Here is a 13,202-nt window from a genome sequence, read left to right as displayed (position 1 = left end):
ATTACAGGCACTAATATTGTTGTCAAGCAATTTCCTCCCGTCAACCCGTATCAGGATTCCGAGAGGAAGATATATGAGTACTTGCAGAGTCGGAGTAAGGGACATCCCAACATTCTTAAATACTACGGGACAGTCCCTACGGAATACGAGCTGTTCAAAGGTGGACTTTTATTCGAATTTCATCCCCGTGGAACGCTTATGGACAATCTCGGGAAGCTGGATACAATCGGCATAACTGAGCGATCCCGGTTCGTATTACTTTTATCTCTTGTTGCTATATATCGTGAGAATCTTTCTAATAATTTCCACATCAGCTGGCCCAATGATGCCACATCAGCTGTCGACTATATCCATTCCTTGCATGTTATTCACGGTGACATTGGGGCTCATAATTTTCTCATCCATAACGACGGTAGGCTGGTCCTATGCGACTTTGCCGGGTCCGGCATGGAAGGCTTGAAGAACACTGTCACCGCTGGTTCACGCTACTCCCACCCGGACTCTTACGGGATCGACCATGAGACGGGGCCAGAGGATGACGTTTTTGCGCTTGGCACGGTGCTCTACGAGGTGTACTTTGATAAAAGGCTCTTCAATGATCAGACCAGTGGAGAAATCCGCCGCAAACTGCGCGACCGGCAGTATCCTGACTTGTCTGCGGTGCCGCGGCCCCTAAGAAACGTCATTGAGAAATGCTGGTTTCATCATGGGTACAAGGCCAATGAGGCGCTGACTGACCTAGGTAAGTTTAACATATCCTCTCTCAAAGATTCCTTGATTTTCTAAGTAGTATTCATCAGCATTGATAGAATCTGGAGAGAACGGAGATACCTTAGATCTGCCGGAAAATCTCGGATGGATTTCGGTCAATGGTACACGGGACTGAATTTTTACCGACAACCTTTGGGGTTACCGAGCCGGTATGAAAGCCATTTTCATCCTACATTCTGCCCCGGGGGCGCTCTATGAAGGTTGCGATAGACTCTGACTTACGAACAGGAGAGTTCACCACCCTTAACAATGCGCCGTCTCAAGAGCCCAGGCCTGCGCCATCCAATGCCGACGCCCATCAACGAAATTTGCGAACGCGAAATTGGTATACGTCCACCGAAATTACCCCCTACTCTGCCCCTCGTTTATCACTCCATACTGAGTAATCGCTCGTTTAGACACTTTGATCATCGGTTGATACAACCTGTCGCGACTGCTCGATTTATGTTTCCCTTGGGATGGTGCGAACTGTCCTCCGTACTGTTCAACCGGACGGAAAGTCTCGAGACCGCCGCAAGCGACATACCGTGTTAAATAAATCAATTCTTTGAAGAAATAGCGACGTCCAGTAACACCAACCAATTCACTGGAGGTAGATGCCACCTTGACACTCGTTTGGAGCATGCTGTTCCTGCTATTGAGATCTTAGTGGAGGCGAAGGCACGACATCCTTCATTCATTCATTCATTCGGTGACTTGCGCCGCGGCTATTGAGTGATGCTGGCGTTTAATTACTGATTGATTCTTTGCGCTTTGGATAGTAAAAATCTCAATCCCCCATCGCTTTGATAGCGCTCCAATGCGATTTGTTTCCATTCCTCCCATTCCAGTCCCTGGTCAATGCTAACTGCATCCCTTAACCCTTTGAAAAGGCCAAGGAATCCTTTCCAATCAGAAAGGTCATATCCGCAACAGAACGCAAACCGATGCTGCAATCGCCCGTTTCTCACAGCTTGCGCTAGTCTTAGTTCGTCATTTTTTTCAAACGTCTCAGCTAGCAACTTCTCCTCTTCTCCCAATGTGTTAAGGCCGTCATAGAACTCGTTTACTGGGAGGAGTCCTATGGGCGAATTGAAAGCAATCGCTTCCGGGGCAGTGTGAGCCCATTCCCAGTCGATGATGGCGGTGATATTGTAGTCCTTATCGACGAGGATGTGGTCACCCTTATCATCCGCATGCTTCAGAAAGAATTGATGACCAGCATCGCCCCGGGAAGGAAGGACTGAAGGAACAAGGTCGAGGAGAAACCGATGAACAAGATATGCGTCGATAGGATTTTGAGAGTACATCTCATCTCGTATGATAAGGTCCAATATGAGCCGGATCGAAGAAGTATGATATTCCTGGAGTGTGGAGTATGGGCCAAGAGGCAACATTCGGGAGCCATCAAAATCCATTAGAGACTCGCGAGCAAACGCCCCAATATGACAAGAACCAGAAGTATCAAGACATCCCATTTTGTCGAATGGATGCTTTCGAAGTTCGATGAAGATCTCCGCCAGCTGCTCCACAACCCTTCTTCTTTGCTCTGGGGAAGCAATCGACCATCGCAGCGATGTACCCGCCATCTTTTCAACTAGCATGTAGCCAACGCCAACTGAATTGTCCTGGCTTTCCAGAGCAAAGTCCAATACCTTCGGAGTCGGTACTGCTATTTTCTCGAGAAACTTCATCGTGGCAAATTCGCTCTGGAAAATGTGGTCTCGTAAAGGGAAGGAGGAGATGTAGCATTGAAACGGCGAATCCGCGCCAACCAAACAACGCCATCTTCGAATACAATTTCGACGTGATAATTCATACCACCCATAATAGAGCTTTGTTTAGTTCTATTATGCTGAAGTGCAGGGATAGCACAATGAATACCACCCCATAGGTGACTCGCACGTGCGGCAAGAGCTTTTCTGTTGACTTTTCTGAACAGAGTTTCCATCTCTTTTTCCTCTGCTTCCCGGGCAGCGGGATCGTAGCGTTCCGCATCCTGCCATGGTATTAGATATATTAGCAGTATAATAGTAGAAGTGGAGGACAGACCTTCCAGGGAGGGCATTGATGAAAAGGAGTACCGAGATGAAAGGAGCAAAGATGACGATTACAGAGGATGCAGTCACCGGTGCGCACTGCAGGTTCTGAGCAACCGCTAAAGTCACATGTCCACATTGGCATTATGAAAGATCAGGACAAAATGCGGGTGGAATCATCGAAGTTCTTATATCCTGGTCGAATGGTTGGTATTGGCGAAGAAGGTTGCTCCGGGGGGCCGAGAATCGTGTATTTATCATGAGGCCCGACTAAGCATACACGTGACGGGGTCAAAGCTTGACAGGACGTGGCAATGTCACTAGCAGCTCTTGACCAATGATGTAATGGCGTCTATACTGGCACCTGGCGGAAAAATAATTCGGGACGAAGAGCTGGAACGTGAGGGCATATGGGTTTACTGCATGACGTATTTCCTTGGGAAAACATGGTGTGGCTTGCGATCGAGGACCTGGATCGTTCCATTCCATGGCGCGTGCGCCCCACCGTGCCCCATCTTCGGGCACATGCACACCAACTCCCATCACGTTAGTACCGTGTTGTCTTGATTCTTTACGAGCTGCGCGCTTCCCTGAACGTTGTGCCATACTTGTGCAGCTTCTGGTGACTCTGCGAAGCCCTCGAGTCTCATCGTGCACGTGACACCAACGGCGCAGCAGATCTCATCATTGGACAGTGCCCCGCCGACTCGAGCGCGCATCGCCGTCTTGAGATTGGCAGAGGATGAGCAGGCGGGACTGGGCCGGGTGCAGCCCCGTCGTGATAAGGCTGAATGATACGGCATCTGGACCCTGCTGGCGCGCCTTGATTCCCGCTAATCGTCTTGTGGCACGTCATCCTGAGTCGAGTTGAGTATCAAGGTCTTCACGCTATCTGCGGCCTCAGGATTGCCCAGCTTCTCTGCGATCACGTATGCCCTTAGATACGAGCATATCGACGCAATCGGCTCAGATAAGACGCTTTGTTTGGTCAAACGCCACCATGACCTGACGGGTACTTGCGCAAGGCAAGCACCTGCAAAACCGACATGGTAGGCCTACTTATGGCTGATAGGCGTGCCTCCTGCACATATTTGATGCCTTCTGCAGCATCTCTGACGTTGTGCAACCCTGGAATACGTTGAATGTCAGTTGAGTGGCAGACGCTGGTCCTTCCCTGGGATATATCAACAACTTCACGTCCTTCAGCATAAGCGAGCCTACAAGACGCACATTTCTTCGGATCCCGTTGGTCAACGTGTCCAGCTTCACCGGTAGCTACGCCATTCCACGCCGCCTCTTCACGCCGCCCTCAGAGACGCAAGGGGCCGCATGATTCGAGCCCTCCTCGAGGACATATAAGGAGTCCATCAAGAAGAATCGTCGGATGTGGTCAACCCAACATGACTCGCTCACTTTTGGACTTCCCTCCTGAACTTCTTGTTCATATACTCGCTTTTCTCCCGGTTCGAGCACTCCTCAGATTCTCCCAGACATGTCGGTATTCTCAGTCGCTAGCAGCCTCCAGCCTTCATACTCTTTCTCTAGGCATCCATCCGAGCCGAGTCTCAGGCATCATCAGCAATCTCGCAGCTACGCAGTATCTGCAGCCTAAGAAACTAGCTTCTGCCTTCTCGCTGCCTGAGCAACCACTTTCATATCCGAGCAGCAGCAGGAGCAGTCAAAGCAGCCGACGATCCAGCATCGAGAGTGATTTCCTCTCAGAGGAGTCAGTTGACGACGATGACCCGTACAGGGTCTCTGTTCTAATTCCGGACGCCCAGATCTTCGACTACATGACCCTGCTCAGCTTCCATACGGCGCTCACAAAAAGCATTCTGATCCGGCACGGCGGTACCCTGCGGAACCTAGATTTGTCACTCTGGACACTTACACCTTCGGTTGCGAAAGCGATATCCAGCCTATCAGCACTCCGGGCCCTATCCATCCGCATCGAGGACTTCCCTCACGTGCGCGCTGTGCCACGCAGCCGGTTCGCAGCCCAACAGGTCGAGCAGCGCCATGCATGGGACATCCTCACCAACACGGCGACTTTCGCGCCACGGCTAAACGCTTTACGAATCGAAGCCGGTGAGCTCACCACACCGCAGCTCTCCTTGCTTCTCAACCAAAGCCGTTGGTGCCGCGAGCTCTGGCTCTGCAGGTGTGCATTGATCGGCAAAGAGCTGTGGGATTTTCTAGGAGGCGAGTGGGAGGGCCGAGCCGCGCTGCGTATCCTGGGTGTCATGAGGTGCGGTGGCCAGCTTGATGAGGAAAGCCTGGATTGTATTGGGACGTTGGGTAGGCTGCAGGTAAGCGAGTTGCGTGCAGATACGGGAAGGCGGGGTTGCTGACAGACGGCAGTTCTTGACCCTGCAAGGGTGTCACGGTGTGGATAGCGAGGCTGTGGAGGAGAGGAATACGAAGGAATGGCACATTCCTGAGGTTATACCACCCTTACCGCGCATTGAAGAGCAGGACGCTTCAACGGTTATTGAGGTTGATCCGGCGTACATTGGTAATGACGAATGAGCCACCTGTTTGTCTTCCGGGAAGCGTGCCGTAACTGTAAGTATAGCAGAAAGTTTTGGATGTGGCGTAGCTCACAATACGTAGGTATCGCGGAGCTATCTGAGAGGGTTTCCAAGTTCAGGCAGACAATGATGATGGGCGGGTGTGCTAGCCCACGAAGTCCAAAAGCATCACAAGGGTCGGATCATAGCTTTATTTTTGACATTTCGATGATATTAGTTATTAGCAAGGGTATGGAAACTCTACCCAAGTGTGGAGGTCAACTATTAACCTTTGTGTAGACAACTCTCAACATTACGGCCGCCAATTCTATCTCATCGCTTCGTACTGACTCATGTTTCGTCATCTCTTCTCCCAGTCGTTCTGGAAACGCCCTCGAAATTAAGCGTCGCTCATATGGACATCACCATCTCCCTCCTCTTGGATCGGACCACTGCTACCGTTGTAGAGGCTTTGCTGAAGGTTGGTGTTGATCGAGCTCATCAGCTGACGTGCATCGTAGCTCGCCAGTCCGCGCAGGTACTGACTGTACTGCGACACTCGCTGCGTCTTCATATGCCACTCCACATCACTCTGTCCCTGCTCTTGCTCCTGTCCCTGCTTCATCCTCTCCGTCTGTATGTCGCCCGCGCCGTCGAACATCCCACTCTGTTGTTGCTCCGCCGTCTCGAACTGCTGACGCTCCCGCTCTTCCTGCATCTCCTGCTCTTTCTTTGCCGCCTTCTCCTTATTCGCCCTCTCAATTCTCGCCATCTTCCTCTCCCACCTCTCCTTCTTGCCCGCCTCCTGCTTCTCCACCTTCAGCACAATGCGATACTTCTCCTCCAACCACCCGGCAATCATCGCTGCGCTCCACCTCCCAATCCACGCACACCCCTGCACGCCGTCGTACTCCTCAGGATCATACAGATCCGCCAGCAGCTCGTCGGCATCTGCCTGCGTCAGGTCGCCCGCGTGCAGCTGCGCCAACAGCTCCTGGTGAAGATGCTTGACGCGCGAGCGCCGAATCGCGTCATCAAGCGCTTTAACGAGCTCCGGCCGGTTCAAGATATCCCACTGCTCAGCCAACCAGGCATGGGACTCTTGGATCGTGATCCCGCCCTCGAACAGCGAATCATGAAGCGCGTTGAACCCGCTGCCGAGCCGCATGTCGAGAATCTGATGCATGTGCTTGATGGCGCCCAGCATCGCGTAGTACAGGTCCTCGAAGTCCTCCAGCGGGCGCGCCAGCGGCTTCTTGGGCGTGCGGATATGCACGGTTGCTTTGATGCGGGCTTCCTCGCTGGTGTGCGCTTGCAAGGGCGACGGGGCGAGGTAGCCGTTTTCGAGGCGGAAGTGGAGTGTTTGCAGGGAGGGGGCGTACGGGTCTGGGGACGAGGTGCCGAAGAGCGGAGTGCAGTCTTGCATGCCGAGCAGGTCGCTGGAGATGCCGAGCAGGGCGGTCTTTACTTCGGTTTTGTCGTGGGCGTAGGGCGTGGTGGAGACGGCTTCTTGGGTTGCGGCTGGCGGGAGGGGTGGGAGGACGGGTTTGGCGCCCGGCATATTTGCTTTCGGAGCGTGGCTTTTGGCTAGTGGTGTAGACGTTGTCGTTTTTGCTGTCTTGCTCGCGAAGTGTATGCGCATAGCGCGTGGGGTCCCTGCGAAAGGTTAGTGAGACTGCTTTGTGATGTGCGGTGCAAGACGTGGTTGACGGGGAGAAAAAGATTTGTGCGGCGAAAGGACTGCTAGGCGAGGGCTTGAGAAATTGCACGATTACAGGAGGCTGGGAGATTGCGAAAGGTGAGCGGAGTGAAAGGGTTTATCGTGGAGGCCAGTCCACCTCTTTCACCTCGGAGGCTCGACGCCGGGCGACGACATATGGCGATCTTGGAGCTTGGGCTCTCTGCGACGTGCGAACCATTATTTCCCCTCTCTTGGTTATTGCGGCCAGAGTTAAGAAGTTCGTTATGGTTCTTGATTGCTATACTTGTTGTGTGGTGTTAAGAGAGGGGATAAAGGGTATTAAAGAGACTAGAGGCACGAGGTAAGCAAAGAAAGTTACTAGAGACATAGATACGCGTCGCGGTTCTTTCTTAACGAGCATGTAAGAACTAAAGCGGGTAAAATATTAATAAGAAAGAGAGTTATATAGAGGTAGAGTGAGATAGCTGAGCGTCCTGAGGGCAGGACCTGTCCAACCGCTTGACATCAGCACATCGCCAGCCCGAAAATTGCATCGCTCGAGCCCTTGCATCTCTTCCAGCGCGATTGCTTGCTGTGACCTTGAAACCGGAAACACATCGTCTCGACTCTGCCACCTTGATCATGCGTGATTAGCGTTCGAACCATGAGCCTTAAGCGTCAGTTGATCAAGCTGCTTCTTTCATGCACTAAGAGAAGATGCATTGATCAATTGGCGGAGACTTCGGAAGGTCCGCCCAGTGGCTTGAGAAGGATGCCAGGCGGCGTTTCCCTGAAGCGTCCCTCATGGGCCGCCCACCTCGAGGCGCAGTAGACCAACGTGGCTCGCCACAGCATATATGATACGTTGAAATCTTGGAAGTCAATGCTGCACCCTGCTGCAGGCATCGACTTCATCTATATAAACCGTTCCGGTCCTCTCGCTGGCCTCCGCAAGTCTTTCATCTCTTACTCCACTGTTGCCGATTACACCGAGACCTCCATCGACATAGCGGACATTATTGATCTCTCCAGCGACTCTATCACGATCGCAGACTCCATCGAAGAACCGACACCGCAGAGGAATAAAAGAAGACGGCTAGATACGAAAACCCCTCCCTTTCCTATGGCTTCCGTTGCTTATCGTTATTGCAGGAACTGCGTCGCACTCTACCTTTCACTGCGCTGGATGCAAGAGAACGCCCCAAGGCCATAACAGCGTATACTTCCTTCCCTTCTGCGGTTGTGTGAGTGTCCTCAGGCAGCGGTATATGTCTTTATGCTAACCCTTTCAGCTCTATTGCGGTCTATGCGTCCTCCGACCGATCCTAGATGGACTCCGTTCCGAAGGCGCTCTTGGCCGTGCAGCCGTCGATTTGATCTTCGCTCATATGGGCGATGAGATGAAACCACCTGCATCCTCGATCAACCTAGTCAAGTGTGGATAGGAGAGGTCACCTTCAAATTCTCGGTGCCATGGAGTGCTACGGCACTGCATGCTTCATGTGCACCGCGGAAGGCTCGTTGAGCCTAAGATGCACGTACCTGCCTAGGCCAATGCAGCCCAGCCCTCGCAAGACCCGCCCACCCTGGGATGTTGTGTGCGACCCCCGGCTGCGGCGTGCCTCTCGATACGTCAAGAGATCTGGCGAAGGAGTGGAGGGACTTAGCAATCGCGCAAGCAAATGCGACGGCAGTCGCGCAGCTACTGTGACGGCAAATGCGGAATACAGAGAGGCGTCCGAAACTTCGGCGGGTGCAGCCTACGAGTCTCAAAGCCAGGAGACTATTACCTCGCAGGACGACACCAATGGGATAGTGCAGGATGACACCGATACCTCGCTCGACCAGCTCGCTTTCGACTACAATCAATCACGCAAGTGTCCCAAGTCGCGTCAGTCTCGCTCTCGAAAGCGTGCCGGCACTAGTTCATGTAAGAAGAGGATCCCAAGCAAATGCTGTGGTCTGGTATGGCGATTGAACTAAGTCTTTATTTGCATTAGCACTTCATCTCATGCGCTTGGCTAGGTTTCCGATTCCTGAACAAATATAAAGCTCCGATAGAGGAAGGTAGATAGTTTTGCAGTTACCCGTTGATGTTAGAACGTGTTGGAGCTCAAGCACACAGCCACCAGCGCCGGCGTGATTCGGGGCTAAGCGTTCAGCCTCGCGGCTCAGCCTTGCAAGCTGCCCATTAGTACACCACCTCCGCAACGGCGCCCTGTACTTACGAGCTTATGATCTAACGCCCGCCAGATCCCCCTGCCTCAGCCTGCGCCGACTATGCGGCGCACTTCGCGCATACCTCGCTCCAACCCGTCAAAGCGTACGTCGACCGGCCAGCGCTATGCGATTGGATAAGGGAACAGCTCGACCGCGCATCGAGCGAAGGCCGACGCGAGGGTACGAGGACGCTGGCCGTGTTCGATATTGCTTTGAAACCCTGTGTGCTTAAACCAGGTAGCTGGCATCAGACAGGATAACAATTTATTGTTAGGCTCTGCATCAACTAAAACACGCTGTCAGGGTCACGACGATTCTCCGGTATAACTCGTACCATCCCACCACGCGTACTGTCGGCCTGGAACATCCGAACCTGTCGGAATCCACTGAGCGGCGCCTGGCTTCGCAAGACGGCCTCTATCCCAGGGAACTTGATGGCTTCGCGCCGTTGTGGGTCCTATCCTTCCAGCATCGTGTTTCACCAGGCGACTCTTGGCGGTTCAGTTCTATTACGTAATCAGAGCTAGGGCCCTTTAGTCATCCACTACCTTCTACGTCCGTGGTTTTCCTTTCTCCCACACTCTCTCCCCTACACTCTTATCCACCCCCCCAAAATCTCTCGCTCTCGTTGCATATTTATGCATTAAGTTTGTCGGCATTCTTAAGATGTTCTCGCCTCGCAATTATGAAGAGGAGGATGACGAATCCCTCTGGCCGCGCTTCCTCCTCCCAAATGTCGGCGATACAGAAGATATTGAGAGATACGCGCTAGGCGGCTTCCATCCCGTTCACTTGGGTGACACCTACGATGATGGGCGCTATAGAATTGTGCACAAGCTTGGTGCCGGCGGGTTCTCTACTATTTGGCTAGCGCGAGACGAGAGCGAGAAGAAGTGGGTGGCTTTGAAAATTGTCGTCGCGGAACATTCTACACCAATTGGTGACAAGAGTCTCTTAAGTCGCCGGGCCGCCTCGAATTTCTCCAGTGAACTGACATTTGTCGCTGAGCATCGACGGTTTACTATTGAAGGACCAAACGGTCGCCATCTATGTTTCGTTTTGCCCGTTTTCGGCCCATCTTCGTCTCGGTTGTCTTCAGGCTTCACTTCTAGACTCAAACCATGGCTCTCTCGGAGGGCTAGCTATCAAGCAACAAAAGCGGTAGCTGGCCTCTACGCGCAAGGTCTGTGTCACGGAGGTAAGTTATTTGCCTGCCTAGAGCTCCATCCCCCGCTCCCCCTTGGCCAATCCTAACAGATCTAGATGTAACAACCGCGAACATTCTCTTCACCCTGTTGGATATCGACCGCCTTGGGGAAACTGAAATCTACAGCTTATTTGGATCGCCTGTGACAGCGGTGCTAGAAACTGAGTCTGGGGAGGCAACCGGCCCCGAGGCACCACGATACATCGTAAAGACACTCGACTTTCTGTCTTCCAAATCAAACATCATCAGCAACGATGTCAGGCTCATTGACTTCGACCAATGTTTCCCCATTTCATCCCCGCCTGAAAAGATGTTGGGTACTCCAGTTGAGTTTCTGGCACCAGAGGTAGCAGTTGGCTTGCCAGCCAGCCCTGGGAGCGATGCCTGGGCCCTCGGTTGTTGCATATTTCGACTCCGGTCCGGGGAGGGCCCATTTTCAAACTATGAGGTCACTTCTCCTGGGGATTTGATGAGGATCATTATCCAAACCATAGGGGATATGCCTCTTGAGTGGCAGGATACCCTCTGGGACTACGACGGGCAGCCAACAAAGGATCCTAGCAAAGGTAAGCGGCTCGAGAAATGGGAGGGCGAACGGTCCTTGAAGGATTTAGTCTACAAGATATGGGACCAGCCGGAGGGTGATGTCGTCCAGACGGGCACGACTTGGCCGGAGCATAAAGTGTGGGACGACGACAACAAACCGTTTCCCTCTTGCTTCTCGAATATGGTATGGAAGCCTACGGCCACTAAGGTAGACAATGTCTACCTCTTTGGCTACGATGACGAGTCGGACGCGCTGCTAGAGGCAATGCCTAAGATCGCGGAACTCGAGGCTGCCTTGCTCTACGACCTTTTGTCTAAGATTTTTGTCTACGACCCGAAGAGGCGGCCGACCGCCGACGAGATACTCAACCACCCTTGGTTTTATATGGATGGCCAGCTTGATTGATGGAGGTTCCGAAGCACGGGAAAGTGGCAAATGCTGTACACGTCATATACATGAACAGGTCTTGGGCCAGGTCTTGGGCTGGGAAAGGCACAAGCCCTACCCTCTCTGCTTTTGGCACAAGTTCTGGAAGCCCACAGCTATTAAGATAGGGAATGTATATCTGCATGGTTATGACGATGAGTCTGATGATCTCTTGCAGGCATTGCCTAAGATCCCGGAGAGGCGAGGCAGCCTTGTTAAATGAAACCCACGGCCTCGCGACGTCCTTCGTCATGAAGGGTGGAGTATTCACGTTGGTCACCTGAGCCTTTCTGCCGGTTCGGAAAATTTGCCGAAGGCCATATTTGAAGGCTGCTTCATCTTCGCGTCCCCTTAAAGAGAACCCTCTAGCCATTCTTTCCTCGCCCGTTTAGAACAGTCGTATGGAAAGTCTTGTTCGCTCAGACGAAGCTCTCAGACACGGAAAACCACGGCACAGCTGCTACCAGCTGTCCCGCAACCTCCTTCCCGGTATGGCGGATCATGGAATATTGACAGCTGCCTGACTGACATTTGAACTTCGTAGTCCTTCAACCATTCGCTTCTACTGTCGATGGAAGTCCTCATCACAACCCCAGCGGAGCTGCGCCGCACGTATCGGGACAGCATCAAAAACGCACCCCAATCAAGAAGAGTGTCGCCCCGTAGCGTTTTCGCAGCATCTTCATATCGAAACCACGAGTTGTTGTAGCAAGGGAGATGTCGAAATGCGTGATAGAGCCGATGGCGTTTTGAGCGATGAGTGAGGGTTGGACATGGTGAAGGGCTTGAGACGGTTGCGTGCTCCCACCCAGTCGTGAGTCCTTAGCTTGCTCACCAGCAGCGCAGCGCTCCTCGGGCAGGTTGATTGTGGACATGCTTACGGACACCCCGAGGTGTCGGTGCGGGTAGCCGCGCCTTTCCTACGATCGTCCAGCGTCGTTGCCCTCGTTGGTACGCCACTTTGCGCAAGCTCGCTTGATTGATTGATTGATTGATCGATTTTTCTCGTTTCGAGTCACCAACCTATAGAGGTTATGCTGCGCAACGGTAAAGCAGAGCTTCTGCCTACGCACAAAAGGACTCAAAAGACGCCAAAATTAAGAGAAGAGAACAGGGTATCACAGATGATGGCCGCTAATGTGCTGTATTAGCTACACCCTCTATCCCACCACAACGAGTGGCGGACTGCAAGTTGTCGAGTTGCGCGATTCTGAAAATTCCTTGCGAACCGTATCACTCCTTACAGAGTCCAATTGCCATGCCACTGCAGCCAAACATGCTGCCCGACTGCCACATGGTGGACTCTGAAGTTCGCTCTTCAATATCGGTGGGGTGGGCGCGAAGGCGGGAAAAGAATGCTGGAAGCTAAAGGCATGGCCATTTGGCAACTTCGCAACCAGGGAGTCTTTCATTTTGATGATATGGTCGGAAAAAGTCAATGGCCAAAAGGGAGTTGTGGCGACCCCGGTAGAGATACAGTGGAAGGCTCGTTGCCAGTATCGTAAAAGTATGCATGGTAACAGCTCTGCGACAAGCCGGAAGCTACACCTCATGCCTCCCAAGTCCTGTCGGTCCCGTTGTACTGCCCAGCGTGGGAACTCGTAAGAGGGGACCAACGAGAAGGATAAAGAAAATCAGCGAGGGAGGGAACCGGCCTGTGGAACACTCTAGGCGCCCAAGGAGGAGGCGGCATCAATGGAAGCTGTTGAGCTTCGACTGGTGAATCGATCGTCAAACCTTGAGAGCAGTGGAATCTTGAATAGAACTTCCCATGACAGCCGTGCACAGCAACCAACAACCGATAACTATGCCACGCAAGAAT

The 13,202-nt window shown here is 52.6% G+C and overlaps 7 protein-coding genes across 7 annotated transcripts; 4 read left to right on the top strand and 3 right to left on the bottom strand.

Moving 5' to 3' along the window:
• The first annotated feature begins 166 nt into the window (after positions 1–166).
• BU26DRAFT_524976 (kinase-like protein) lies at positions 167–1,211 on the top strand. Its single transcript, XM_033830395.1, has 5 exons — positions 167–248; positions 315–742; positions 801–920; positions 1,000–1,096; positions 1,170–1,211. The coding sequence occupies exons 1-3, from the start codon at positions 199–201 to the stop codon at positions 884–886; spliced, it is 564 nt and encodes a 187-aa protein (XP_033676854.1). The 5' UTR covers positions 167–198; the 3' UTR covers positions 887–920; positions 1,000–1,096; positions 1,170–1,211.
• A 291-nt stretch (positions 1,212–1,502) lies between these two features.
• BU26DRAFT_544343 (uncharacterized protein) lies at positions 1,503–3,183 on the bottom strand (the record flags this gene model as incomplete). The annotated part of the gene is made up of 3 exons (XM_033831734.1): positions 2,803–3,183; positions 2,509–2,749; positions 1,503–2,473 (listed from the first exon to the last, which is right to left on the bottom strand). The coding sequence occupies exons 1-3, from the start codon at positions 2,932–2,934 to the stop codon at positions 1,503–1,505; spliced, it is 1,344 nt and encodes a 447-aa protein (XP_033676853.1). The 5' UTR covers positions 2,935–3,183.
• Positions 3,184–4,189: 1,006 nt separating this feature from the next.
• BU26DRAFT_571589 (uncharacterized protein) lies at positions 4,190–5,318 on the top strand (the record flags this gene model as incomplete). Its single annotated transcript, XM_033834156.1, has 2 exons — positions 4,190–5,098; positions 5,151–5,318. 2 exons carry the CDS (start codon positions 4,190–4,192, stop codon positions 5,316–5,318), a joined length of 1,077 nt encoding a protein of 358 aa, XP_033676852.1.
• A 381-nt stretch (positions 5,319–5,699) lies between these two features.
• BU26DRAFT_439913 (uncharacterized protein) lies at positions 5,700–6,860 on the bottom strand (the record flags this gene model as incomplete). The annotated part of the gene is made up of 1 exon (XM_033824367.1): positions 5,700–6,860. One exon carries the CDS (start codon positions 6,858–6,860, stop codon positions 5,700–5,702), a length of 1,161 nt encoding a protein of 386 aa, XP_033676851.1.
• Positions 6,861–8,453: 1,593 nt separating this feature from the next.
• On the top strand, positions 8,454–9,460 carry BU26DRAFT_511238 (uncharacterized protein; the record flags this gene model as incomplete). Its single annotated transcript, XM_033827279.1, has 2 exons — positions 8,454–8,910; positions 9,234–9,460. 2 exons carry the CDS (start codon positions 8,454–8,456, stop codon positions 9,458–9,460), a joined length of 684 nt encoding a protein of 227 aa, XP_033676850.1.
• Positions 9,461–9,866: 406 nt separating this feature from the next.
• Positions 9,867–11,359, top strand: BU26DRAFT_571586 (kinase-like protein; the record flags this gene model as incomplete). Its single annotated transcript, XM_033834155.1, has 2 exons — positions 9,867–10,398; positions 10,464–11,359. 2 exons carry the CDS (start codon positions 9,867–9,869, stop codon positions 11,357–11,359), a joined length of 1,428 nt encoding a protein of 475 aa, XP_033676849.1.
• A 1,039-nt stretch (positions 11,360–12,398) lies between these two features.
• On the bottom strand, positions 12,399–13,161 carry BU26DRAFT_171094 (uncharacterized protein). The gene has a single exon (XM_033820275.1). The coding sequence runs from the start codon at positions 12,931–12,933 to the stop codon at positions 12,541–12,543; it is 393 nt and encodes a 130-aa protein (XP_033676848.1). The 5' UTR covers positions 12,934–13,161; the 3' UTR covers positions 12,399–12,540.
• Between the last annotated feature and the right edge of the window lie 41 nt (positions 13,162–13,202).

Source organism: Trematosphaeria pertusa (assembly GCF_010094035.1).
Source record: "Trematosphaeria pertusa strain CBS 122368 unplaced genomic scaffold BU26scaffold_22, whole genome shotgun sequence".
Taxonomy (NCBI): Eukaryota; Fungi; Ascomycota; class Dothideomycetes; order Pleosporales; family Trematosphaeriaceae; genus Trematosphaeria; species Trematosphaeria pertusa.
This window is presented reverse-complemented; position numbering and strand designations above follow the sequence as displayed.